This window comes from Amphiura filiformis, chromosome 17, assembly GCF_039555335.1.
Source record: "Amphiura filiformis chromosome 17, Afil_fr2py, whole genome shotgun sequence".
Classification (NCBI taxonomy): Eukaryota; Metazoa; Echinodermata; class Ophiuroidea; order Amphilepidida; family Amphiuridae; genus Amphiura; species Amphiura filiformis.
The window spans coordinates 45,451,756-45,477,017 of NC_092644.1; the positions used below are offsets into that span (position 1 = coordinate 45,451,756).

General features: G+C 35.7%; 1 protein-coding gene across 1 annotated transcript; it reads right to left on the reverse strand.

Annotated features, from left to right (window-relative positions):
* Window positions 1–9,724: 9,724 nt before the first annotated feature.
* LOC140137236 (carboxypeptidase B-like) lies at window positions 9,725–23,387 on the reverse strand. Its single transcript, XM_072158884.1, has 10 exons — window positions 23,308–23,387; window positions 16,485–16,566; window positions 15,732–15,953; window positions 14,920–15,021; window positions 14,107–14,208; window positions 13,340–13,450; window positions 11,487–11,577; window positions 11,121–11,323; window positions 10,642–10,726; window positions 9,725–9,915 (listed from the first exon to the last, which is right to left on the reverse strand). Exons 1-10 carry the CDS (start codon window positions 23,385–23,387, stop codon window positions 9,725–9,727), a joined length of 1,269 nt encoding a protein of 422 aa, XP_072014985.1.
* Between the last annotated feature and the right edge of the window lie 1,875 nt (window positions 23,388–25,262).

Sequence of the window (25,262 nt, forward strand, 5' to 3'; positions counted from 1 at the left end):
ATACGTATATATATTAATATCAATGCAGGGTAAACTGCTCAGTATGCACGTTATTCAATGCAGCAGTTTACCATTACAGATTACCATTATGGGTTTACACTTTACATCCTTTGACTATTCGTGTTTTAATTGCGTGAATCATCGCTAAATTATGCATTCATTATTTTCTATGCTTCTTTTTTTCTTTCTTTGTATTAAAAATAACTAAAGAAAGAAAGAAAGAAAGAAAGAAAGAAAGAAAGAAAAAAAGAAAGAAAGAAAGAAAGAAAGAAAAAAAAAAAAAAAAAAAAAAAAAAATGAAAGAAAGAAAGAAAGAAAAATGAATGAATGAATGAATGAATGAATGCATGCATGAACGAAAGACATTTGAAATAAATAAAAACATGAACGTGGAAAAGGGTTGAAGTGACCGCTTATAGGTACAAATTGCAAGCAGCTTAATCACGAAGCTCCCGTGGTGAAGTGGCTAAGTCATAGGTCTTGTAAACATGAGGTCCTGGGTTCGATTCCTGGCGGTATTACTTTTCAGTTTCATTTATTATTTTCGACGGTGAACCCGGTGAAAATATTTGTTTGTCATAAGTACATGAAGTATACTTTTTGATTTATTTTTCTGTCTTTCTTTCTTCCTTTCTTTCTCTATGTTTGATTAATTAATTTAATTATTTCTTTCTTTCTTTCCCAAAAGCCCCCCAAATGAAATACTTTCCGATTTAAATGTGATCTTATAATAGTCCTACAAACCTCCTCCACCCTACCCCACATACATCCCACGCCCAACACCTCGCACGCACCCCCCACATTATACACACACCCCATACACACAAATGAGAAGCACAAATCTGCTGAAGATAGTTGTTACATCATGTCAAAAACAAGTTAATGCTATCTACTGAAGATAGTCGTAGTTTATTATTTACTTCCTTACAATCTTAACGTACATGCGGTTTTAGTATTTAATTAAAACTCATTTTTCAGATTTCTAACGCTCGTTCACCTATCTGACAAGTGCTATGAAGGTGAACTTTAAATATTAATTTTGAAAATAAATTAAACAACTCGGAATCATGCAGCTTAGAGCCGTGATTCGATTTCTCGGTTTTGAGATATAGCATAAAAATGTCATTAAATGCGTGTATGTTAGGGTATGGGGTGTTTCAGTGTCCTCTCCCTGAACCAACCAATTTCTTTATCAACAATTGTATTATGATTCCTAAGTACATGGTCTGCTTCCAAATCCTGTGCAATATGAAGCTCATACAACATTCTGTTTTTGAATTATGGGACAAAGACGACATTTTAGAGCATTTTATAGCTATAATTGCGAAATGTGTGTATTTTAGCATAGGGGGTGATTACAGTGGCCACTTCCTAAATAAACCAATTTCTTTATCAACAATTTTGTTATGATTCCAAAGCATATAATCCACTCTCAAATCGTGTGTGATGTGAAGCTCATACGACATTCCGTTTTTGAGTTATGAGACAAAAACGAAATTTAGATGAAATATTTTGCATTCGGCAGAGACAATCTACGAAAAAAGTCCTTGGAACGCTTGGTACACTCTGTCGAAATATCGTGCAGAATTTCATATGATCATGGAAATGACGTATATTTTGCCTGGAAACAAGCATGACATCTACAACAATGATTTACCCTTCCCCTCTCACCATCAATCAATGTTGGAACACATTGGGAAACCGCTGAAGACATTGGCATTTCTCAACATTGAACGGGGAGAGGGGTGAGAGTTTTCCGTTATTTACACGCAAGCGTTCCAAGACATATTTCGTTGATTGTCTCTACCGAATGCAAAATATTTCATATAAATTTCGTTTTTGTGTCATAACTCAAAAACGGAATGTCGTATGAGCTTCATATTGCACACGATTTGAGAGTGGATATTGGGCTTTGGAACCATAACAAAATTGTTGAATAAGAAATTGGTTTATTTAGAGAGTGGTCACTGAAACCATCCCCTATGCTAAACTACACACGTTTCGTAATTATGGCTCTAAACTGCTCTAAAATATCATTTTTGTCCCATAACTTAAAAACAAAATGTTATATGAGCTTCATATTGCACACGATTTGGAAGTATATAATATTCCTTTGAATCATAATAAAATTGTTGATAAAGAAGTTGGAATATGTAGGAATGGTCACTGAAAACACCTCCTTTGCTAAATTACACACATTTCGTAATTATGACTCTCTACTGTATTTTTCTGAGTCAAATCTCGTTTTTGTTTCCTAATTCAAAAACACTACAAATATAACTTTTAAAGAAATATTACAATGTTTGCAGCATGTTTTCTAAAGTGTTTTTGAATTTTATTAAAACGTTCTGTACCCTTTATAATATAACCTAGCATGTAAATGTTTTCTGTAAAACTTGCGTTTGCTGAGTATAGGCCTATCCGAACGAATCAGAAAGATTATGATGTAACAATTTGAAACAACTCATTTCTGAATATTATTTATAATAAAATACGCTTTTGCCGTGAGAAAAAAAAAAAGAAAACAACAATTAAATACACTTAAAGAAAAAATCGACCACCACGGGGACTCGAACCATTCACATCAATCAATAGTCAAAAGATTATGAGTCGAAGGTCTAAGCCGTTGCGCCACGCTGTCATTTCGCAATCGAAGTAACCAGTTTTGGTCTTTTATAGTAGTCAAGTATCGGGGAAAGTGTAAACCTGTATAGTGGAAATGGCAAAGTGCATCAGTTTACCATAATGACAAAATGGTCCAGAATCGACATTTTATGGTTTTTAGGCCGCATCTCATGAAGCGTGACGTTCGTTTACCTTGGCTATACCAATTGAGAATGTTTGAATACAAAAGGAATGACAAATTGATCGCATTTATGACATTTGTTAACAGTTTGCCATTTTGAATTGAAATAAATATCTATACGTATATATATTAATATCAATGCAGGGTAAACTGCTCAGTATGCACGTTATTCAATGCAGCAGTTTACCATTACAGATTACCATTATGGGTTTACACTTTACACCCTTTCCTATTCGTGTTTTAATTGCGTGAATCATCGCTAAATTATGCATTCATTATTTTCTATGCTTCTTTTTTTCTTTCTTTGTATTAAAAATAACTAAAGAAAGAAAGAAAGAAAGAAAGAAAGAAAGAAAAAAAGAAAGAAAGAAAGAAAGAAAGAAAGAAAGAAAGAAAAAAAAAGAAAAAAAGAAAAATGAAAGAAAGAAAGAAAGAAAAATGAATGAATGAATGAATGAATGAATGCATGCATGAACGAAAGACATTTGAAATAAATAAAAACATGAACGTGGAAAAGGGTTGAAGTGACCGCTTATAGGTACAAATTGCAAGCAGCTTAATCACGAAGCTCCCGTGGCGAAGTGGTTAAGTCATAGGTCTTGTAAACATGAGGTCCTGGGTTCGATTCCCTGGCGGTATTACTTTTTCAGTTTCATTTATTATTTGCGACGGTGAACCCGGTGAAAATATTTGTTTGTCATAAGTACATGAAGTATACTTTTTTTGATTTATTTTTTCTGTCTTTCTTTCTTCCTTTCTTTCTCTATGTTTGATTAATTAATTTAATTATTTCTTTCTTTCTTTCCCAAAAGCCCCCAAATGAAATACTTTCCGATTTAAATGTGATCTTATAATAGTCCTACAAACCTCCTCCACCCTACCCCACATACATCCCACGCCCAACACCTCGCACGCACCCCCACATTATACACACACCCCATACACACAAATGAGAAGCACAAATCTGCTGAAGATAGTTGTTACATCATGTCAAAAACAAGTTAATGCTATCTACTGAAGATAGTCGTAGTTTATTATTTACTTCCTTACAATATTAACGTACATGCGGTTTTAGTATTTAATTAAAACTCATTTTTCAGATTTCTAACGCTCGTTCACCTATTAGACCAAAATGCATGGTATTTATATATGTCCAGAAAATGAATTCCGTGGTCCACTTGCTGGGTGTACTTGGAAACCACATTAATCAATGGACAAAATGAGTACAATTAGCAGTGTAAAAATCCCTAAAGAAAAAAACGGCCAATTCGAACGATATCGGGCTTTTTAATAATATGATGGAAATTCTTTTTTTCAAGGAGCACCGGTATTAAAAATATTACTAAATATTACTGCTTCTACAAAAAACATAGAAAAAATAAATTATTGTTCTTTATAATATATTTTATCAATAATTACAGTATTTTTGGTGGTGGTGGTATGAAGGTGAACTTTAAATATTAATTTTGAAAATAAATTAAACAACTCGGAATCATGCAGCTTAGAGCCGTGATTCGATTTCTCGGTTTTGAGATATAGCATAAAAATGTCATTAAATGCGTGTATGTTAGGGTATGGGGTGTTTCAGTGTCCACTCCCTGAACCAACCAATTTCTTTATCAACAATTGTATTATGATTCCTAAGTACATGGTCTGCTTCCAAATCCTGTGCAATATGAAGCTCATACAACATTCTGTTTTTGAATTATGGGACAAAGACGACATTTTAGAGCATTTTATAGCTATAATTGCGAAATGTGTGTATTTTAGCATAGGGGGTGATTACAGTGGCCACTTCCTAAATAAACCAATTTCTTTATCAACAATTTTGTTATGATTCCAAAGCATATAATCCACTCTCAAATCGTGTGTGATGTGAAGCTCATACGACATTCCGTTTTTGAGTTATGAGACAAAAACGAAATTTAGATGAAATATTTTGCATTCGGCAGAGACAATCTACGAAAAAAGTCCTTGGAACGCTTGGTACACTCTGTCGAAATATCGTGCAGAATTTCATATGATCATGGAAATGACGTATATTTTGCCTGGAAACAAGCATGACATCTACAACAATGATTTACCCTTCCCCTCTCACCATCAATCAATGTTGGAACACATTGGGAAACCGCTGAAGTCATTGGCATTTCTCAACATTGAACGGGGGAGAGGGGGTGAGAGTTTTCCGTTATTTACACGCAAGCGTTCCAAGACATATTTCGTTGATTGTAGGCCTATATGTAAACGCAAAACCAGGAAGTTTTGAAACTGTTATTATTACTATTAGGAATTTAGCTTTGGTTCAACTGGGGAGCACGAGACGTAGAAAGGGTGCTGATCAGTTTGGAACACTTGTATGAAATATTTGTTGTCATATTACCGTTGTTTTAGGAAGTGGACGATATCAGGTAGGTCTACAATTGGACATAATTCAAAGTCATTGGTGATTGGTCTATACTGGGAATGACCCTTTACGACATATGACCTGTAGCCATTGCATATGTGCAAGTAATGCCATTGTGGTATGAAGTGACATGAGCGAAACAATTTATTTTAAAATAATGCATAGGCCTATAAATAATTTTTAAATGTTCTCAATATTCTTATTAGGTTTCGAAGCAAGAAAGTGCTAATATCGCTACTGAGCATGCTGAGTGACAACATGATAACAAGCGAAATGACATGGGCGTCGAATACATCAAATTCGGCAAAATCCGAAAATTCTTTACCGGATTCACAGCTTCTGATTTTACACACTTACATCGCACTAACGATATTTATGTCTTTGGTTGGAACTGCAGGAAACATTCTTGTCATTTTAGCCGTGTTAACCTCAAAGAAACTTCGCGTCTTGCAAAATGTCTTCATAGTCAATCTAGCCGTAGCGGATCTTCTAGTCACTGCACTGGTGAATCCTTCGCCGTCGTGGGTGCCTTAGACATGGGAAAACTCTTCTACCGTCTGCCAGCATTCTGTGAATTTCTTGCAACCATGTGTGTCATCAGCTTCTGTGTTTCCATCTGGAGTATAAGCGCTGTTTCCCTAAATCGGTATTTCTACATATGCCATCGAGTGATTTATACAAAGATATACAACCAATACACCGTTACCTTTATGGTAATTGCGGTGTGGTTTATTGCCTTTCTAAGATTTACCAAACTACCTAGGATGGGGAGATCATATATTTGATACTCGTAATTTTCTTTGTAACTATGACTACTCGTACAATTTCTCTTACACTCTAGGTTATTTGATCGTATTTGATTGCATAGTGCCAGTTTGCATACTTTGCTATTCATACGTCCAAATTTTCATGAAATTCCGAGGTACAAATCGTCGACTGCAACAACATGCCACAAATCCATCGGCAAGTCAAGGCGATAAACGTCTTCTAAAACAGTTGCCATCATTTGTACTGTGTTCTTGGGAATGTGGGTACCGTACATTATAAACGTCGTCTTTGATTTAGGCGATCATTTCTGGTGGTTTATCTTGGCTACGTTCATGGCATTCACCAATAGTTTTGTTAATTTTTGATCTACGCCACGCACAAGAACTTCCGAAAAGCCTATTGCAAGATATGGAAGCGATTTGCACGCAGATGCGATTGCTTGGTGACAAAAAGTGCAACAATTACGACAAGATGGAAGAAGCCGGGACCTGATGCAAATGTTGAAATGACTGAATCGTTGAGAAAAACGAATGGCGAGTCATCAATAACCTCAAATATCGCTCCTGGCGTTAATTGACAATATCACAAGAGTTTACAGAGTACATTACTTAGGCAGCTAAGAAGTGATTTGGAATATGTAAATTCACAATCTTGCAAAACTATTCAGTACGCGTTGAAATTATAGCAAACTTCCATAAAAAATATTCGTCAATCTGGTATGAAAAACAAATATATTAGGACTCCATACTAGTTCTTCCAGATTATTTTAATGGACCAGAACAGCTCTACCCTATGACCTGCTCCATCTCGCCTTAACAAAATTATATTGAAATACGAGTAGATTGCCAAATTAGAACGTTTATGGGTCCGGCATTTATTTCTAAATAGTCCCTCCTTATTTGCATTCCACATTAGGCGAGCAGTCCGACTTGTCTTGTTGTCTTACTTTTATACAAGACTTTCCTATCTTAATTATCACTAACAGTACCAGAACAATCTGACAGACGCCTAAAAGAACAGTATTTGTAGTTGTATATTCTGTTTTAGAAGCATCGTACTCATGAACAACTGCTTCTTCGTCCAATGTGTGATGATCTTCAAAGTGTTCATACTGGTTTCTGGTGGTGAATTCGGCAGTGTTGAATAGCAAGTTCAAACCCGATTGTTTCAAGGCAGTTATCGTGTTGCTTGCCGACTCGAAGACGTTGAAAACGAGAGATAATACCAAAGATGATATCAATCCAGTAAAATGTACTAATAAACTGAAAACGCTCATTATTACGTGAGTTATTAAATAAAGTGCAAAAAGAATTGTAAAACGCATAAGAAAGAGGATGATGATCACGAAGAGAAAACAGTATCTCTTCACTGCACTGTGGTTATTCACCGTGCCATTGTCATTGTCAATGAAAGTTGATATGACATCTTTGAGGATCTTTGTTAGTATCACCGTCGTCAGAACTACGAGGCAGCTTTCAACAATTGTACATATTGGTATTAAAGCAGAGTAGGATGAGCAACCTGAGTTTGTTTCAAAATGAGTATTAAACAGCAGCGAGGTAACATAACCAAAGTAATCCTCAGTTATACATCTGCCAAGCAATATCCCCGCATAAAGTTCTTTCAGTGTTAAAATACTGGCTTGAATCACAACATAACTCACTAAAATGCACACGATGACTCCAAAATATGCGGTACTGTGTTTGATAGCAGATATAAGCCGCAACACCTGGTTGAAGGGTTGTAGAAACGTGAAATATGACACGATGTATTGTGCGACAAAGTGAATGATTTGAAGAGGAAGTGTACCAGTTATAATGGCAAATATTACATCAACTGTCAGCCCAAACAAGCCAAATAGATATTTAGACAAAGCCAGAAAGGAAGCCATGTTTTCTAGCTTATTGGTAGTTGCACGGCACTATCGCATGACAGATAAGGTATAGGGCAAAGGGTCAAACTCAAACGCATTACATCATATCCTGATTTAAATATAGATTTATCGATGAGACAATATAATGCGAGATCGCTATTAGCGCCAAAATGTATAAAATAACAATGAATGAAAAAAACCCAGAAAATCATGGATGGCCGATAGCTTCAAAAGACGCTTAAATGATAATGCGCCTGACCTTGGACGTCCAAAATGCAATCTTAAGCTGAAATAATACTCGATCGCTCGTCGCCTTTGCATTTACTTTATTGATCCCGGCAATAGTAGCGATTGCAGACGACAATTGAAATATTCTAAATGCCACAAAATACATTTTTAGAACATCCATTGCTGTCAATAATTATTCCGTTGAATAAAAACTAAAAACTTTCTTTTAATTTGAAAGCATAATAATCCTAATGAGACAAAACATGTGAGACAAGTATAATTATGTTTTCTATACATTGGTGGTTTCTTAAACTTTATTTATCAGCGGGGGTTACAATTAACAAGACCATGCTTAATTCTTAACTTATCATTGTTACCAAGGGATTAAACATAGATACTCAATTAAGAATGGTTGCCCTAAAATATAAGTCTTCTCTTCCCATTCACCTATGATAATATCATACAGGCATTATTCAGAATTTACTTTTTCTGGGAAGGGAGGGGGGACATCAGAAATGTGAACCTTTTTTTTAGGGGGGGGGGTTAAAAGGGTTGCATGATAAAAAGAAAAACAGTGGAGTTAAAAGTGGTCAGCGTGTGCCTTTTCGAAACATTTTTACTCAAAAAAGTGGACCGTTTTCCTGTTCTAAGCCTCTTTGTGCATATTGTAATGTACGGTTACTGTAAATTGTATTATTTTGATGGCTTTCCTTAAGGTGCGTCTCATCCAGCACCCCATCTCTACGTCACATCTAATAATGATATACATTATAGCTATTATATACTAAGCCAAAAAAGAAACTTATCATTTTTCACAAGGTCATATCTTAAAATCCTGTACATGAAAATGAATCCAAATTACACACAGGATTACTTAAATACTCTACTCTAAACACATGTCAGTAACCAAACAGTTGTCCAACTGACTCAAGAGCAAAATGCACTGATGACATGGAACAAAAATAATTTCTTGTGCTGGTTGCCAATTATTGGGATGTGAATGTGGTCCAGGAAGCTGTTCCATGTCAGTCCATTTTGCTGTTGCGTTAGTTAGACAACTGCTTGGTTACTGACATGTGTTTAGAGTAGAGTATTGAAGTAATCCTGTGTGTAATTTTGGTTCATTTTCATGCACAGTTTCTTTTTTGGCTTAGTGTATAATGTCTAAACTGTAAAAAACATGGCGCCTTGGCAAGTCTGCAATAGTATCTTGTATATAGATTTGTTGGGAGAAGCCTTCTTCTCCTTGTTCTTTATCTCAAATTATGTCTCTTCTTTCTTTTGTTTCCATCTAGCATAGGATTGTTTTTTAGCTTGGCTTAAGCATTTGACTTTAGCCTGATCCCAACAGCGTAAATTTACAAACGAGTCATGGCACATTTGTCTGAACAAAAGACACAAACCAAGACGCGTCTCAAAACTGGCTTCAGATAACGCATGTCTATATTGCAAGACACTATTGCTAAGACACTGTGCTTACATTATACAGGTCTTCAAAATTACTGACTTCCATTACTTAAGGCCAAAATTTTTAAATCCTGAAACCATTATTTTACTGCCCTTGGCACAACCACACAAATTATTTAATTTTCTCTTCTGAATTATAAGAATTATAAAGTTTTACACACCAAAACTGTACTGCTTATTATGTGTATTTTTTAAGAATGTGATGGCCTAAAACCTTCATGGCGTTAAACGTCTCTAGACCGCTGGGCTCGATATAAATGGAAGGCAAGAGGAACCCGTATTCTCCAGTATCCCGCAATTCTACGCCGTAAGAGTATTTGATCTTTGCTACGCCGTATGTCCAGTCAGCGCTTGAACCTGATGCAGGATCTATGGTAATATAGGAAGAGATAACACTTTAAAAACTCGAAATCATGTGAACAACAACAACAACAAAAGCAGCAACAAGAATAACACTAACATTCATATTAAAGCTATATGTCCATGTCTTAACAGGCAAAAATTTAGGCATGAGTCATGCCCATGAACATGCCAAGATCTTGCCATGAACATGCCAAGAACATGCCCTATTTTCGCTAGCAACGGGCATGAATTTTCGTGAATTTGGGAATTTTTGATGGGTTGTTCATGCTCACACATGAATATTCATGCCCTTGCATGCTTTTTTTTTGTCATGCGTTTAGTCAGGGCCTTGAAATGTTCAGGGCATGTTCATGGGTAACTCATGGGCATGAATCGCGGTCAATGTCAAATTCTCTCTACTTCCATGCCCATAAATTCCTTATTCATGGGTAATTCATGGCATGAATCATGGTCAATGTCAATTTGTCTCTACTTCCATGCCCATTAATTGTTTTTCAAGGGCATCAATTACAATTTTTATGGGTTCAAAATTAACCACCCATGTATCCTTGATAGAGGATTTTCATGCCTTATACAAAACAAAAGTATTAGAATGTCTTGCCATGTTCATGGCATGATTTGCATAGCAATCAGTAGCGAATTTTGGGAATACCCATGATTTTTTTGCCAATTGCAGGAATTAATAACAAACCTAACAAAAAACAAACTAACGATCAAGCTCAAAAGACTTACAGATGATATTCGATATGCTTCCAACCATATACTCTGTTCCATTAACGGCTTTCAGTGCTTTAACGGCTTCTTCACCCAACTTTTTCTGTTCAAATCAAATAAACACACATTTTAAAAATCAATGTGTATTTTGTACATTGGTCTTGCAGAAGGTACCTAGAAATTCACAAGGAAAATAAACTTTCTTAAACAACCTCCATTTCTTATTAGAGAACACTTAGGCGAGATGAATATCTGCTTGTGAAGTCCACCCTGCACCAACATGACCAAGACGGGTTAGGGTTAAAAAATTTTCTATAAATTGACTGATAGGCAATTGCATGTTTTTCTGTTCAATGGATGTAAGGTTATTTTACGTCACTTATGAATACGGGAATCCAGATAATGGCGAACGTTCCTCCACAATGATTTTTCGGAAATATGGGACGTCACCACGAAAAGATTGAAAACGAGACCAACTGCAGGGTGACTAATCTTACCAAATCGCTATAGTCTGGTGGTAGATCTGGTGTCCATCCGTATGGGGTCATCCATAGTTGACTATAAGAATGGAAATCAATGTAGACTTTGACACGGTCTTTAAGGCTGGTCAACTTATCGGAGATAGCCTTTATTTCAGGCTCAGAGAATGCCTTGCTGCCGGCGTATGAATCATTACACGGGTCGGAGCTAGCACCAACCTCTACGTAAGAACAATAACAAAATAAAAGAACAATTCGGATTCAAAAATAAGAAAAGAAATTCAAAGAAACGAAATTCAAAGAAAAGAAATTCAATGAAAAGAAAAGAAATTCAAAGAAAAGAAATTCAAAGAAAAGAAAGTCGTATGGAATGATTAGGCCTACCGTCCCAATGTATGTCCCAGTTACGATTTGGATCTGTCCTGACGCAGGTCGAATTGGCATTAGGTGAACGGGTCTTCCTCCAATTACGGTCCTAGAAAAGAAATTTAATATGAAATTACAAATGATTCTATTCTATTCTATTCTATTCTATTCTATTCTATTCTATTCTATTTATTCTACAGTGTTTATCAAAATAAGTAAACAGTTGGAAAAATACCACTAGATTAAAAAGCACGAGGTATTTGGTCAACATGCTCTAGTTGATAGCTTAATCAACATCTTGTCCTCCCGAGGACTAAGTGGCTACCTTTGTGAGTTGAGTAAAATGCAGTTACGGAAAGTCAATTAAAATCAAAACAACATGAAATCACATGTTTCGCCACTTTCTTTACAAATGGTGGTCATGTGGAAGACTAAGACTGTCAATTACATGATCGCCATTCCTCCGTATCCAGATTTCAGCTCTCCTCAATATGACATTCCCACCACGTCTAATGCGAGGTCTGTCATGTGACTCCTCCCTGAGGATGTTAACTCAAGTTGTGCAATTATGCGTCTCTGGAACCTGGAGTTCATAAAAGTCTGCAGGAGGACTTGTGAAATTCTTTGATTTCATATAGCATAATAACACGAAATCCAGTGGTGTATAAGATCATAAGATCTTGGGGCCATTCCACTTGATGATTCAAAGTAATCATACATGTCAAACAAGTATGCAAGGAGTTCTACCAATAATTACCGTAATGGTGAAACATGTGGTTTTCATGTTGCTCTGATTTTAATTAACCATGCGCATTGCGCAACTGCATTTTTACTAGGCTCACAAACATAGCCGCTGAGAGCTTATTAATGATCACACGCCAGCAGACTTGTAACGAGCCATGACTCGAGACTCGACTTTTCAAAAATGAAATGACTTGACTCGGATCTTGAAATTTTCCCCATAGAGATTTTACAGTGACTTTTTGACTCGACTCGACTCGAGAGCTATTCTATTCTATTCTATTCTATAGAATTTTCCATGGGAGACGTTCTCTCAAAATCCTAATAAAAGAAATAATAAAGCATTAATAACCCGGTGCATCTTCCTTCTTATTAGCCCGAAAAAACTAAAAACGTCAAGCGCTTCATGCAATTTGCCGAGCGCTGGTATAGCAACCAAGACAAAACCGACACGGCTTTGCACTGTGAAATGTAAAAAAGTAAACCGTGAACGTCGCGCTCCTGGTGACAAAGTAATACACATTATTATAGTAATAGGTGTATAGCTTAATGCTATTCGGCATTCTTAAACACTTGAGAATGTTCCTGCAATCTTCTTGGTTCTTACCCGTGTGATATGACACGATATCACACGGGTCAGCGCGTATGCATCGACGCGATACGCGTACTCGCTATTTAAACCAATCGGAGGTGCATAGCAACAACGGGACTGATCGATTTTAAGCCCTAGGTATAATTCCTTGCAAAATGTAGGATTTAATTTGATTAAAATTTGTAATACTTATGATATTTTTATTTGAATTGAAGTGTTTAAGAATGAGAATAAAGGTATTGTTTTTAGCCGCTGTCGTGCATCTATCGTCTCATATAACACGGGCGACATCATTATTTTTGGCATCGACGGTGTTATATGAGACGATAGATGCACTCCAGCGGTTAAAAACAATACCTTTATTCTCTAAATATACCATAATCATTGTGAATTATAATGGTGATCAAATCTCACATTTTAATTCATATAACAAAATTGCTTCTCAAATGAAGACTAAATCTTGAGAAAAAGTATTCCATACCGCACTTCTTGCGTTGCAAAATGAAATATTATATTATTTCATACTATATTATTATACCTTTGTAAACGAGTAGATATAGCCGTCAGCATTCAGTACCGGCGTTATATACCAATCAATCTTGTTTAATAAACCGGTTATTTCATCAAACTTTCCATATCTTTCGGTCATCTGCATGAATATAAATTTAAAAAAAATAATATAAATGGAACAAACTGGTATTGCCCATTCGAATAAATAAAAAGAAATGCATTGATGTGTTCTATCGTCGGCAGAAAAAAACCTATATTGAAGCAGTAGGTTGCAAAAAAGAAGAGTTATAATTATATGTATATGAACATTTTATTTCTTGATTTTCCTTTAACATTTGTACTTAATTAACTAGAAAAAAGTTAAAATGTATAAAAGTTTAAGCATTTTTGTATATTTGGTTAATGGAGAAAAATAAAAGGTGGAACAGAAAATATAGAGAATTTAGTTTGTAGGACTAGTTAGTCCTGAGTCAAATGGCTAGCTGCTGCTGTTGACGAACCTAAAACAGCCCACAGAGTTCAGTAGTTTCTGTTCTTACGTTCTTAGTATCTGAACCAGAAATTGCACTTACTTGTTGTGTACGTTTCAGCAGTATTATGTTGCATTTATCAACACTTGATGGGTAGTGACTAAGTACTAAGTAGCTCTAAGTCCAGAGAGTTAGCTACATATACTTTGTCGCAGATCGACAAGCGATTGTGTTTTGACCAATGGGGTATTTGTGAGTGCGTTTGTTAAAGGAAACTGATTGGTCCAAAATTATTCGTCAAAAACACACAGTAATTGTAGCTTACCAATTTTGCCATGTATATAACCGTGGCAGGACCAATCCACTCTCGTGCGTGAGTACCACCATTGTAAAATATAATGGGTTTATTTTCACCTGCCTTTCCCAACTACAAAGAAATAAATAAATAAAAAATAAATATGCAAATTGATAGCTTCTACACTCTCCATTTTGGCTCTTAGAAGCACCTCTCCATTAGAGACTCGGTCTTGCCATGATGTACCCATGATACATGACAGGAGTAAGTAAGTGCATGACAGCAATGTACATGCCACAGAAATGGATCTTTGTCATTATTGGGCCAGAAGTAGTCGAGGTAATGGAGATGGATCAGTCAGTGTGGCCGCAAATTTTAAAGTTGAGAAACCTAATTCATCGGGCTCTATGTAAGTCATTTTAAAGAAAAGTTGAACAAAGATGGCGCTATTTATCTTAAATATTGTTTGCATCTTGGTATTAGAATTTAGAACGTCAGCAAAAAGATTAACAAATGACAAGAGAATTTTCAAAAAACGTTTTATCATGAAATGTAAGGTATAACTCATATTATTTGGGTAATTTTAATTTCAAATATATGTAAATAGCGCCCTCAATTTACGTACACATGTACAGTTAAAAATTACCACAAAAAAGCTGAATAATTTGATATAAAAACGAAAATCTATTTATATGTGTATAGTGCGATAGCTGTTGGTATTATTCAGGTCTAGAATTGAACATTATATATTGGGTTTTTTAGAAAAATTAATAAATGATTACATCAAACAACCGGGGCTAGACCTTGTTATTGTAGAAATCACAGTATATTTGATAAACTTACTTTGAGAGTATGAATATCACGTCCTTCATGCGATTTACCCAGCACTTCTTTTGAGGCAATATGTGGGTAGTCTGATACAATTTTGTCAATCCATGCTTGAATCTATGAAAGCAAACAAAACGAACAAACATTTCATTATTTTGAATAGAGAAAAAACAGTGTATTTTAAATTTAATAAGTCAGAAAGAAGTAATGATGAAAATATATGACATTTAGAAGGACGAGGAAAAGGGAGCAAAAGAAGGAGGGGAGGAGGAGGAGATTCCAGAGCCCAAATAAATGTCAGGAAAACAGTACAAAGGTACACTGGAAGTGATGAAAATCACTGTGCATGTAGCAGACAAACAACATATTGTATATGTGTATGCACAGTGATTTTCATCACTTGTTCTTGTGCACTTTTGTATTCACATTGATTTATGTTATACCAACAGGTTTAGCACTTCTGTGGGCCTTGGAACTGGTACTTTTTTGGCTATTGAACTTTACCTACTTCTAATGCCTACATTTGCCTTTATTGTCTCCCCTCTGCGTACCGTCCCGGGCTACCGTCTAGTCTGTATTTTACTTCCCCCCTCGTCAATTTGGTATACCTTGCTCATTTTCTTTCCAGTTGTTCCTGTTGTATCATTTATCGATCCGTGATGTGTTTTGTGTCCACGTCCGTTAATTGGATTTACCATTACCAACTTTTTGTAACATATTTTATTTCCAGGTAAATGAATTAATCTTGTTTTAGTAGTGTTTGCGATCGGTTTGAAAATAGCAACAACAACAACAACATCAAAAAACAACAACAGAAAATAACGAACCGTGTCATAATCGTTGTACAGCGTGTAGTTCAAATTTGAGCCAGCTTCAGCATTTACTTTGCTTTTCACTTCTTCGTCGATCAACATCTGGACATCTGGTATCATGGTCACGAAGTCAAATCGTCGAAGTCTCAGTTGTCGTTGGATTTCCATGTGTCGTCCTGGTGGAACCATGATGTCAACAGGAAGGCCTGGACTACGCGGTGCCACCCAGAAGTCAAGCTTATAAAAGAAGATATAAATTAATAATGTCACATAAAGCTGACGGTGGAACTTTTTGACAGCTAACATCATTTTTTGTTTATTTTTTTATGACGAGGCATATCTGTGGCATAAAGCTAGAGACTGCTGACAGGTTTGCGCCCAGATAGCCATTAAGATCCTTAAGCTGATATCAGGGATATGCGCAATAACAGCAGTCCCCATGCGGGCTGTGTATGGTGCAAAAGTATTTGATGGCTGACAATGTCTGATCGTGGGATCTACCAACCGTCGAAGCACCGCCATTCAGTTGATAAATTAATTACTATTTCTCAGAATTGAATTGACACCAATATCTAAAGAGTTCTTGACGAAGTGTGCCATGTCTTCAAATAATTGATATAGAAACAAACTTGAAGACATAAAGCTGATTTAAAAAGAAAAAAATTACAGCTACATCAAAAATTAAAATTTTTGATATGATCCAAGTTTTGTGGTGACGAATTATATAATTATTAATGTATTAGGTAGGCCTATATAATTCATACGCACCTCATTGCCATACTTGGATCGAAGATATTGAAGAAAATTGACTTCCTCTGTATCTTTTGGTGTTACGCGAAGTACTTCATATCTAGAAAAAAAAAATGTAAACTAGCATAATACTTTTCTCAAAATTGGATGTAAATGTCTTTAATTCCCCTATTTTTATGGCTCAGCATATGGACATATGTGACCGTACACCACGAATGAGCCGTAAATTCGGCTCCCGGTCAATTTAGTTTTATTTCGTGTTTAGAAAATATATCTCATAAGCTTTAAAATTGGTATATCATTTGACTTCAAACGATATCCAGAAGCGGGGTTATGGTTTGTTGAACTTTGCGCCTTCCACAAAATGGGATACCTTTTTTTGGTTCCACATGTGTTTTCCACATTTCTGGTAATAAATATCTAACAGTCATAATTAGCGGTCATTTCAAATCATCCCAAGTCAACGAGGTTCAGGAATGTCCTCTCATTGTTAATTGTTGGTTATACATACCTAGACAAAATACAATGCTTTGTAACCCATCACTTGAACAGGATTTAGCCAAAGCAAACAAAGACCAGAGCTATTTAAGAATTCTATAGAAATAGGTAGAAGCTTATTATCCTCTTCAACAATAGGTTTATTGATTGGTTTAAAAAGTGTTTCACTAGCGCTATCAAAATGAGATACATGTCGCACCAACTTAAGGTACCTATGAATACGACCTTCATGCACATTTTACACTGCTGTAACTCGGTAGGACATTTACGGCTCATTCGTCGTGTACGGTCGCATATGGTATTATAAACGTGATATAATAACGTGTCTCGGTTCGAATTTTAGTGTGGAGCCATCTCGAGTGATAAAAACAAAATTCGTCAAGGTCAACGAGATCAACACTATATAGTTGAAACTGATAAAGGGCATGTTTCTCCAAAGGTTTCGAAGCCCTACCTATGTGAACTTTTCTGTGTTTCTTGAATGTGAAACCTTTAATAGGGGCCTATTCCATTGATTGTTAATTGTGTTCAGAGAAGATATCTTACCCTTCCCAGAATCCTTTGCAACATGACGCATCACCTCATTTCATCAAATGACACTCCTAGTATTACTTTGTACAGATTCCTTTTGTTTTCATTTTGAGAATAGACATGGGTCGATAGTCGAAATAAGCATATTTTGCAAGATCTGAATGTGCTCTGTTCATTGAGGTATTTTTTTTTGTCACTATCGACCCATGTTAGATTGTAGCAAACCAGTACAGAAATTAAGGATGGAAGCAATGCATTGTGGGAAGTATAAGATATCTTCTCTGAATAGTGTGGAATAAACTGTGAAGGAGAAAACAATAAGTCGTGACAGTTTTTACAATGAATTTAAAATCCGAAGCCAATCCTTTGAATGAACTTCGAGCTTCGAGAAACCAGCCCATAAACCTTCAAAGCAAAGATTGAACTTTAGCATGTTGGGCATAAATAGTTTCAGGTAACCGTGAACACGGTCATATTTCGTCTCCAGAATTAGATAATCAATTTATCGCCTAAATCAAACAGTCCGAGGTTATATAAAAGTATGCCGTATACCAACCCAAGCGCGTGACGTCTAAATTATATAATGCCAAAAAACGACCAATTTGCATGATTAGTGTGTTTTCATTTGACATTAAAAATCTCCATACATGGAATTAAATTAAGGGTGTGGTTTTGCCCGTTTTGGCGTGGTGCGCAGGGGGTATCCAGAGGGTTGCAAGAGTGCGCGCGCACTCCGAGGTCTACGCCTAAAATCCAAAATCAGCCTGTTTTGGGGATATTCTTGGAGCTACGCACCCCGGGGTCAAAATATTTAATGAGTGTGTGATCATTATCATTGATTGAAGTAATGAAATATTTCTAAATAAAGTAGGTTGTCCTGGTCAGCGAATTGGTTTTTATGTAAGGTTATGATGGAAAGAAAAGAGCTGGTAGCCCCCCCCCCCCCATGTATTAATCAACCGGAAATGGGATAAAGCGTAGCCTTAAGCACTATATATTTTGTTAAACGAAATTGCCGTAGGTTATATAATACCGGCGCAGCCCAAAGAAAAGGTATACGTCATCTCAGAATACACCATGTACTGTACGCCACTAACGTGAAATTTGAACCTGCTGTTGTAAAGCCCTCCTTCATGTACATGTTCAGTATGGAACTTGCATTCATCATGAACAAGTTTTGGAAAAGCGGGGTGCATTATGGTATTGTGGTGATAACCTTCTTTGTGCAGCCGGTTGCCAGCAAACACAAAACGTTTGCTATAGGTTAGAAAAGGTTGCCAGAAAACTTAAATGTCGGGTTATTTACAGCCTGTCACAAAAACATATTGTGCAAGTGAAAAGCGCCCTCTTTGGCAATTAGAAAATACCGTTATGACATGATGCTTACATCAACGTCAAGGGCGTAGTCTTAGCTCTCGAATGCCGTTTGTTCTGTTCAATATGCTTGTTTCAATCTCGAGATATGTTTAGTTAATGACGAAAGGGTAAAATTACAATTGTGCCACTGTTACTAGGGAAGAGGACTTTACATGTAAATCAGTGATAGCATCAAGTTTATCAAGAGTTCCTCCGTGAAATCAAAAGAATGCATCAATTACACAATACAAAATTTTTCTGTTTTATCATGATGTAGGAATAATGATTCTCTTTTTCCACTTAAAACAGATTAAAAGATAAATAAATATTTCATATTCTGCTGTAAAATTAAAAACACGTGCATGTCAATGATTTTATCATGGTAAATACTGTTCTCTTGGTCACTTAGACATGTTAAAAGACAAAAAATATTGCACACTTAGCCTATAGGTTAATGAACGCGTATTACTTGTTGGGAGAGAAATTAGACAAAATAATGCACGCGCGCTGATGTTGATGCGTGCAGTGCACGAGTCCCGAAGGGGGAGTGCATTAGATGCATCAACATCAGCTATCATTGATTTTACATGTACAGCTCTCTTGCCTAGTAAAAGTGGCACAATTGTGATTTTACCCTTTCGTTGTTAAATAAACATATCTCGAGATTGAAATAAGCAAATTGAACAGAACAAACGGCATTTGAGAGCTAAGACTGCGCCCTTGCCAAAGAGGGCGCTTTTCACTTGCACAATTTCTTTTGAGACAGGCTGTAAATGGTATAAAGGGTATAAAACGTTGTTATAACTTTATAACATAAACATTTTTTGAAACCTTACTGCAAAATATTCTAACATAATATTGTTAAAGTAAGTGATGACAAAAAAGATTGCACAATAATGATTACAATAACCTTTTTTAACAACAACTTTAAAATGTTGTGTAGTCCATATTCCTTCCTCGAGTCAGTACTTTAGATATTGTTTTTCATTGTACCCATAAACGTAATGATGATAAGTATATATAAAAGTATGTTGTCAGAAAGGAAATGGCGCAGGGGATCCAACTAGATTAGCAGATTCCTGCAAAAATTTAGCAGCTTTTGAGAAAATCACAAAACTTGATTTTACTTTACAACCTCGAGGAAGGCATACGGACTAAAGTGTGTTTCCATACAAAACGTTTTAAAACGTTTTTATAACCTTAATAAAACCCGACATTGAATGTTAAATATAACCCATTTAAAACGTTTTGGGTTTGCTGGATCCCTGTGTGAGTGTTCATTACGTATTTAATCAGGGTTATTTCATTTTACTTTGTTGTTGTTGACGTATTAGCACGTGTTTATGTAGATATTTTTGTCTAAAGTGGACTTTCCCCCTAAGATGTACTTTTGATGGGATTTTTTTAATCGTATTTACTGATTGCAAATATGAACAAGACTGGTAAGTGGTATCATCGTTTGTATTATTTCAAAGGATCTTCAATATGTTATACGAGTTATACAGTAGATGCCCAGTATGGTATATGGGTATCATTTTTAGATAAAAGGGAAAAGTTAGTTTAACTGATATCCCGTATTACCGAAACTTTATCAACCAAATTTTCACTGCAATTAAATTCACACTCATTCAGACACAACTGATTGCCTTGTTGTTTTGCTTTTGCACACTAATGAACCAAGAACAGAGAATCTGAACCCTGAATAGGTCAATTGTATTGCTTAATTAACCATTTGGTCGGTCTGTGTGTAAGTTACGCCTATTTACAATAATATTTTTCTTCATATTATATCTCATTTGTAACTAATTGTAATTATCAAATACAGGGTGAGTCAAACAAGTTTCTATAAATGCCACACTCAATAGTCACCTTTTGTGAACAAATGAAGTGAATCGCAACAACCGTTTAATTTTTATGAGTCATTTGCTGCGATGCCCAATTTCATAATTTGTCCACGAGGTACCATTTATTTTGAATGAGAGCACACAATGCAAGATAAAGGCACCAGCTCTGAAACTGACTTTAACTTAAATGAGGATGATTTTTGCGTTCTTTATGTCCTTCATACCTCATTCGACTCTAACTCCAGTTTTTGTAATCCCAATATGTCCAACTTACTGGATATTTTGTAATTCACTCCACTTCAATTTGCGCACACTTCATTTCGACATTTGAAAAACCCGCCTACAAATTTGTATTTTTTGATAGAGAATAAACATCTTTAAAGTACTTTGGGTGCCCCATTATATTTCAATGCCAATGAGGTTAAGAAAATGGCAGTTGTTCCAAATCCACCTACAGAGAGTGGATTGACATTCAAATTTTAGATGTCCCCTGGACAAACATTAGAATTGGGTATCGCTATAAAATGTGTTATAAAAACAAAACGGTAAATGCTTATTCCTTGATTTTTTCACACAAGGTCACTAATGGATATATCATTTAATGTATTTAAACCTAAAAGGTTCAACTCGTTTCTTAAATAAAAATAGATTCTTTTCTCTATTGCACTTTTTTGACTCACCCTATATAAGTTTGGACAATTGGTGGATTAAAATGTTTTTTCTTATTGAGGACGCATCTTTTAATTTCAATAAGTTATTTTCTTTCATTTTCGATTTTTTGTTGGCAAAATAATTTACTGGTTGGCATTTTTGAGCAAGGGCAGGTTGAATTTCCTGAATTGGCAGGAACTAGGCGTTTGCCCATCTAGTTACCTCCTTGCCTTTTTGTCAAAACGGCTTCCTAAGGTGACAGGGCCTTTGCAGTATCAGTATCAGTTGTTGTTATTATTATAGTAGTTCCAAGGCTATGGAACAATGCATATGCAACATTTCAAATCTCATCTTAAAACTCACCTGTTTAAGGCGTGGGGTATGGGCGAACTTGAAGTAAAGGTATCTTGAGAGGAGAAGCACCGAGTTACCCCAAATCTCAGCGGCAGGTAGTGACTGGGCCGCCGAGTGCGAATATGTATTTATTTTGATTTAAATTTTGGGACGTGTTTCCAAAATTTGATATTTTTGGTGATATTTCCAAAAAGCGACATGCCAAAGACAACTCTTTGGGCACATAGTTTGTTATTATTATTGCAGTTCTTTTCCACATACCTACGTTACCATTCGCTTTGGTGATTGACAAATATTATATATTTTATGGCTGCAATTTGGCGTTTTCAATGCGTTTTAAACTTATCATGAAATTAACGCAAATATCTAGTCACGCTCCTTTTAGAATTTTTACCTGATCGTCGGCTTTTGCAGGCATCAGAATGCAGATTGGCTCACGATAGATGTCGTATTCCTTTATATGGGTCACTTGATGATAAAATTACTTTGAATTCCTTGTAACAACATACAAATTGTCGTCTGGAAACAGGGTCTGAACTGATTTTGGAATTGCTTTAGACTTCAGCGCCGTATCAAATCTAATAAAAACCGCACGACTGGCGAGTATGTTTTATGTTTCCCGCACGAAAGCTTGCGTCTACATCTATACTATACTTCTTTGGAAACGTTGACCTTTGACCATTCTTTTGTATAATGCCCTGCTATGACCTTGATATGTTAGCTTGATTGGGTACGTTATAGCATCCATTTCATTGAGTTGTTTAGCACCTGGTCAGTAGATAATCCTACAGGGATACAGTAGTTTAACTATGGTGTGAGCATGGTGACCGGGGCGCGGATATTAAAAGGACAGGTCCTTTGCGTGTATGGCAGAAAATTATAATAGAATGTTTGGAATTTTGTAATTAAAATACTAACTGCATTCTGCATTATGTATTTATCTATTTATTTATTTATTTAGGCCTATGCCTATTTATTTATTTATTTACTGACTTATTTATTTATTTGGTATATTAGTTAATAATTAGTAATATTCAATGATTCATCGGTTTATTATTGATTGATTGATTGTTGATAACTTAAAAAACTTGATTGATTGATCGATTGATAGTTATTTCACATTATATTCCTAGTTTATAGGCCCCTATGGAACGTCTGTTAATTTTGAATAGCATCGTACATTAGATAAATAGGCCTATCAGTATTGATTTATTCTATTCAGCAATATCAAGGATTACTATCAAACTTCTCACAGCTAATTGTGGTAACGCACTGAGTTTTACAACACCGAGGTCCCGGGTTCGATTCCCAGCTCTGCCTATTTTTTGAAAAAAAAAATGAAATTGTTGAACTGCAAACTTATTTGGCGCGCGATATGAGCCGGTCCTTTTCTGGTGGCTGTGTCTGTTACAGGCACACTCCCTCTGGAATCCAAACCAGGTTACCGCCCATTACACATCCCTTAATCGACTGAATTGTGTATTAGCCCTTGTATTATGCATTGTGTTTTTGTATTTTACCCATTTAGTTATGTATTATTATTGTTATTAAAATGGCACGTTTATAATGTTACCATGGATATTAGACCAACATTATTCAATACTCACCTATTGTAGTTAACTTCATACGCCGAAGATATTGCGATTGACCCAACAATGATAGCAATGACTTGACAAAGTCCGGCCATGATTGCAACTATATACCAATGGCACGAACTATGGTTAGCGTCAGGACAAAAACGAAACGGTTTTGTTAACTCGTGATTGACTTTATTTACTGGTGGCGCATCACAGTTTTTACCAAAGTGCACAATTCAGTGATTAAAAAGGGTGATATTGCCAATACTTAATTTACCACGGTTATTAATCCCTATTTAGTGCTACATTTGAATATATTGCACCGGCGATAGAAGGAATAAGATGTAAGTCGTAAATCTTTCGTAAACATTCCAACCAAAGACCCTTGCCAAAGATGTTTTATCATTCATTATATTAATATAATTAGCCTTTTTGAAGTATGGCGGGCACAACAGGAGAGGGTGTACTGTGGTTTGGGTAATCTTTTGTACGCTTCTCAGCTGAAAAAAAATTACCCAAATCAAAGTACGCCCTCTCTTTTTGTGCCCGCCATATTTAAAAAGACTTATAGCTTACTACGCGTACTAGTATGATAGAATAGACATTGTACAAGCTGTATCAAAATGTTTGGTACCCATTAGTTTTCATTGATAATGGATGGGTCTGACACATCCAAATTCATCATAAAATCCAATTCGTTTGTATAATTATATAACGTGTCATAAACTATACATTCTGGACATTTTAAGAGTATCTAATGTTGCATTGGGAAGAGGCAGGTTTTTAAATAAACATGAAAATTGATGGGTACCAATAATTTTTGTTACAGTCTGTACCTTTGTCATGCTCATGACATTTGTGGCAAACTGAACTTTTGACAAAAAATAGACTCGATCCTTCCAAAGGACACAGCTACTATATTGAACATTATGCCCAAGGAGCATAGATAGGAAGGAGAAGCAATAGATTACCGTACGTAACTCATTGTTGTTCCTTTGATGTCGATTTGATTTGCCGACAGGCTATTCATAACAGTAGTACCATTGTAGTACTAATTTGGGCGCAAGCACACAAACCAACCTTCAATAGGCGGTGCCCAAAGTGGTTTGGGCGGCTAATTTGAATACAATGAATGAAAACGCTTTGAATTGACGATTCGCTCACGGGTAGCTTAGCAGACATGGGGAAGGCATGCGTTTTGCGTGGTTATAACAGTGATATAGGTGAGTGTAATATTGCATGCACTCATGACGTCCGTATTACGTACCGCGTCTCATGGACTGGTTAGCACAACTTCTCACAATACTCAGAAACTGCGTTTATACAAAGTTCAAGTTTCAAGTTATGATAATAATTGGGTATAGAAATTAATTATCAATAAATAAAGAAATAAATGGATACACAATAAAGAAATAAAATGCTAAATGAATACCTAAAGTGAATGGAACTAGTAGAATTAACGGTAAATATGCATCAATCTTAGAACGTGGTGTCATTGTAAAGGAGAATAAAGTCCATTGATATGCAACACGATATGAACATGTCACAAATAATCTTAGATATAGATGCTTGAGAAAACTTTCCAAACTTTTTTGATGAGTTTATTCATTTTGATTTATTTTAAGATATCTAAGCACAGTGCACCATTTTCTTATAAAAAATACTATCGTACCACTCTGTGCTTGTGTTAAAAAAGCTAGCAAGGATAAACAAAGGAAAGAAAGAGAAGAAGATATATTTCAGGCAAAAAAAGAGCAATTAATTTCTTTTCTTTTTATTTGACAAATAAAAAGATCAAGGTTATACGTATCATATGAATAAATGTACACCAAATAGATATGATAATCAAACAACGAGTGTCTGAACTTTGGCCTGTAGTATCCTTGACAGTGACTTTAACAGTGTTTATGCTGATATACATGATGTACATTACATATTTGAAAATGGCAAAACGTGTAATATGTATGGTGCTCATGGCTACTACG

Bases quoted from the DNA above. Each gene is read 5' to 3' on its own strand.
- LOC140137236 (XM_072158884.1), bottom strand. From the start codon at position 23,387: ATGGCCGGACTTTGTCAAGTCATTGCTATCATTGTTGGGTCAATCGCA. The intron at 16,567-23,307 runs GTGAGTATTGAA...TTTTTTTTCTAG, and splicing joins TATGAAGTTAACTACAATAG to ATATGAAGTACTTCGCGTAA. The intron at 11,578-13,339 runs GTATAATAATAT...TTTCTTTTCTAG, and splicing joins ATATCTACTCGTTTACAAAG to GACCGTAATTGGAGGAAGAC.